Source organism: Drosophila pseudoobscura, chromosome 4, assembly GCF_009870125.1.
Source record: "Drosophila pseudoobscura strain MV-25-SWS-2005 chromosome 4, UCI_Dpse_MV25, whole genome shotgun sequence".
Lineage (NCBI taxonomy): Eukaryota > Metazoa > Arthropoda > Insecta > Diptera > Drosophilidae > Drosophila > Drosophila pseudoobscura.
The window spans coordinates 22,730,688-22,734,901 of NC_046681.1; the positions used below are offsets into that span (position 1 = coordinate 22,730,688).

The window sequence follows — 4,214 nt, forward strand, 5'->3', positions numbered from 1 at the left end:
GCGCCACATTCAATCTAAAACCGAGACAGTGGCTCTGAAAGTTTCTTGAACTTGTGAACCGAGTACCAGAGACTCAACCAGAGATTCAATATACTAGCACAAGTCGTACATATATAGACGATGTTAATTGAGTGAACTGCTTGCGACATGAGGCAATAGTACGGGTACGGGTACGTGTATCCGTGTACGTGCATATAGGATAATTCACTTGAAATGTTTACACAGACAATAATCCGTCGCGCAAGGCGAATAAATTGAAAGATACGACAGTATGGGTTTGGGTATGTGGAAATCGTCTGGAGAGATTTACGTGGAAAAGAGACAAACAAATAAATTTAGTTTGATTGAATAATGGTCGCATAATTGGCAACTTGAATGGAATTGAGTAGCTGGCAAAACCCAATTGAAAACCGTAACAATAAATGCAGCCCAGAAGTCCAGCAGCTCAGACCAGGCCGTACCGTACGGGGCACTCGTATTAACTAAGTGAATTGGATAATCTCATTCTCATTCTCATTCGCATTCTCATTCTTGAGCGGAGAGACTGTGTTGACTCAACAGGAGAATTCAGTTGGCGTCGCGTTGTCGCCTCTTGTCTTGTCTAAGATATCTTTTCAATTGAAATGTGCAACTGAGAAATGTCAGGCGGCAATTGTCAACTAGATGGATGCGATGGATATCACGCATACGCCGTGTTGGACTCGCAAAAAAGGTGCACAGCGTCTAGCAGATTGCAGTTTGTTAACCTCGCCAGCGAGTGAATCATCCATGAATCATTACGAGTGGAGCAAGTGAAACGAGCTGGAAGATTGAGCAGCATTCAAGGTGTGCTAGACACCAGGTGGCAGGGGGGCTGTGTGTGCCCCAAGAAGTGTGTCAATTAGATGAATGAGTGCTGGGTATTTTAGTTCTTACAGTCCTCTGGGCTTGGCGCCATAGCTAGGCAGTAAAACAATTTCATCAGCAGCCACAGGCACAGGCACAGGCCCCCAGCCATGGCTCTCTCCCCCCCCTATTTGTGGCTGGAGGGGCCTGTGTGTCGTGTGTGGGACATGCGCTAAAATTTCATTTGATTTGACACTTTGCAGTGGCTTACAGTGTGTGTGTCTGTGTGTCTCTGTGTGCGTGTGTGTGTGAGGTTTCCCACTTATTAAGGACTTCCTGTTTGTCCGTTTGTCGACAACTTTGTCGCGACAACAGATTCATTTAGCGGCCACTGCAGTTCAATTGAACACCCGCCGTCGGCATTCCTCCTTCCCTTTCCCCTTGCCCCTCCCTCCCTCCCTTCCTTGTGGTTGAATTTTCGGTTTTGTATCTTTTTTATTTCAATAGAATCTTTAATTGTTTTCGATTTCTGTTCGTTCAGTGTCTAAATATACAATAATACATATATATAAATTAAATAGTGCTTAGTTGTTTGCCTGCAGCGCTTAAGTAACGTTAATACAATAGTTAATCGTAGGTGTTATATCGTAGATACATACAAATGTGACAACAGTATTACCAGCTCTGAAACACTCCCTGGGGCCAGCCATTGCAGAGGTATTACAATACTGTGAGGAGCGGGTGGGGTGGATGTGGGTTTCCAAGATATTTCCAATGTTTTTTATTGAAGAACCAACCTTTGGGAATTTTTCAAATTATTTTTTGAAATATTTAAAGGAGTTTCTTAAATCCTAGAAGACCTAGAAACCTCGTTGAACCAAAAAGAATTCATCAAATGCGAGCCAAATATATACTCCACAAAAGAATGATCTTTCATCAAAATTTACACCTTTCTGGGCTAATAAAAATTAAGACCTATTGAGATCTTCGTCTATGGTTCACACAGAAAGTTCTGATAACTTCTTAGCTGCCTCTCTTCCACCCACATATCCTTACCACATCCCTGCTCGTCTCCAACTCTGCAAAGGCAACCGAATACCTGCTCCACCCCTCCTGGTTTCTCTATATACAAGCGTCTAGCGCCTCAGTCGCGGCTATTTCTATGTACAATCATTACTTAAACTAAACCAACTCCAGATCACGAGTCCAAGAGCGATTTTTGGTGCCCCTTGCTTGCCCCTTCAGCTGTTGCGCGAGACGACGGTGACCGGATTGAGCAGCGGCTGCGGTGAGGGACCTGGCGAGTCGCCTCCTCCGTTGCTGCCGCCGCCGCCACCGTGGAGGTGGCTGGGCGACGAGGGCGGCTGCCCCAGATGTGTCATATGCGGCTGCGGTGCTGTCGCCGCCGCCGCCGCCGCGGAGAGCTGTCTTTGATGTGCCGCCAGAGCGGCGGCCGCCGCATGTTGATGCAACAGCTGTTGGTACTGGAGTCGCTGGTAGAGCTCGTTGCCGGTCGGAGGCACTCCAAACGGAGGCGGCGGCAGCCCCTGACCAGGTCCTGGTCCGGGCGGAGGCGGCGGCATGCCGGGCAGTCCGCCGGGTCCGCTCTTTGGCGCAAAGGGATTGTAGCGCTGGTACATGCTGGCCAGGAGACTGGGCGCCGACGGGGGATACGTGAGGAACTGTCCGAACTGGGGATAGGCCGCCAGACTGGGGAACATGGGTCCAATCAGCGATCGCTTGAAGGCCGCCAGGCGGGAGCGCGAGGCGGCCGTGGTGCGCCGCCTCAGCTTGCCAGTGGATCCCCCGATGAAGACATCCTCCGCCGAGGGGTCGAGCATCCAGTAGTTGCCCTTCCCGGGATCGTCGTAGTGCCGGGGCACCTTCACGAAGCACTTGTTGAGGCTGAGGTTGTGCCGGATGGAGTTCTGCCAGCCCTGCTTGTTGTCCCGGTAGTAGGGATGGTTCGTCATGATGTACTCGTAGATCCCGTTGAGGGTCAGCCGCTTCTCCTGGCTCTGGCGAATGGCCATCATGATCAGGGCATTGTAGCTGTAGGGGGGCTTCTCGTTGCCCTTCTTATCCTTCACGGGCTTGCCATCGGCGGACTTGGTCTCCGCGTCGCCGTCAGTGGTCTCGCCGTCCCCATCGGCATCACAGTCCACGTCCTCGTCCACGTCGTCGTCGTCCACCTCATCCACATCGCTCTCGTTGTGGGTGACAGCCGGGGCCGGCGACATCGACGTCACATCCAGATCGGACTCCACATCGCTTTCGGGCTCATGATCGTGGTCCTGATCGTGTTCCTCATTGCCCCAAGGCGTGGCCACGGGATTGTTGTTATTGTGGTTGGGCAGAAACTTCGATTGATTGTGATTCTCTTCGGCTTTGTCCTCCTCCTCATCGTCGTGATGCTCCAGGGTCTCCGGCAGTATGGCGTTGATCGAAAAGCTCGACTTTAGATGCGGCGTTCTGGCCATTTTCATCAGATTCGTGAGATTAATGCCGACGGGATGTGGATGCGAATGATGCGCGAGGGGATGCGAGAGCGGATGCGAGAGCGGATGATGATGCGCAAGCGTGGGCGTATGGTGATGATGGGCGTGAGCGCTGATCTCGGGGAGACCATCAACGATCTTCACCATTTTTGCACAGCCTGCTGCTACCAGTTTTACCCAACAACAATGGACAGCAAAGCCATTATATTCTTCGTATTTTCGTAAACAATTCAAATTCAAATTGGCTCTGGCTCTGGCTCTGGCTTGAGGCTTCGTTAAGTCTCAGATTTCGTTACGTTCAGTTTTGCCGACGCGAGACGAGACTTTTGTTCGTCGTCGTATTGAGATCCCTCACGTCCGTTGCTCTGTCGGGTTTAGTGTAGACTAAAAACAAGAATTCCCAATATTCCAATCCCCGACAGAGAGCCCGCTGCGGCGGCTGGCTGTGTGTTCGGCACCGTTGCTCGGGGAGGGGGGGGGATGTACGCCGTCGGCCAATCGCCGCTGTGGAACGTATCGCTGGCCCTCTCTTTTCGGTTCTGCCTCTCGTTCGCTCTCGCTGGCTGTTGTTGCTGTTCAGATTTGCTTTTTCCATTCGGTGATAATTGCTTCTGACATGACGCGAACACAACAAACGCCGACGCCGTCACAGTCACACATATTACTGTAAAACGAGAGAGGGAGAGTGCGAGAGCGAGCGAGCGAGAGAGAGACCTCTTTGTAGTCACCCTTTTTGGGATTGTGGGTTGCATTTTGATACGCTAGGTCTTTCGTTTTACGTTGCTTTTTTCTCCCCCTCCCCCTTCCCCTCCCCCTCTTTTTGCTCTTTTATATTGGCAGCTGCTGCTCTCCTTCTGTGGTTGTTGCTGTCTTTCGTGTTGGTGTTAATGT

General features: G+C 50.9%; 1 protein-coding gene across 1 annotated transcript; it reads right to left on the bottom strand.

Moving 5' to 3' along the window:
• Nucleotides 1-1,779: 1,779 nt before the first annotated feature.
• slp2 (sloppy paired 2) lies at nucleotides 1,780-3,735 on the bottom strand. The gene has a single exon (XM_001356633.4). The coding sequence runs from the start codon at nucleotides 3,468-3,470 to the stop codon at nucleotides 2,067-2,069; it is 1,404 nt and encodes a 467-aa protein (XP_001356669.3). The 5' UTR covers nucleotides 3,471-3,735; the 3' UTR covers nucleotides 1,780-2,066.
• Nucleotides 3,736-4,214: the final 479 nt, after the last annotated feature.

Excerpts from the sequence above, each read along its gene's own strand:
- slp2 (XM_001356633.4), bottom strand. The coding sequence starts at position 3,470 with ATGGTGAAGATCGTTGATGGTCTCCCCGAGATCAGCGCTCACGCCCAT.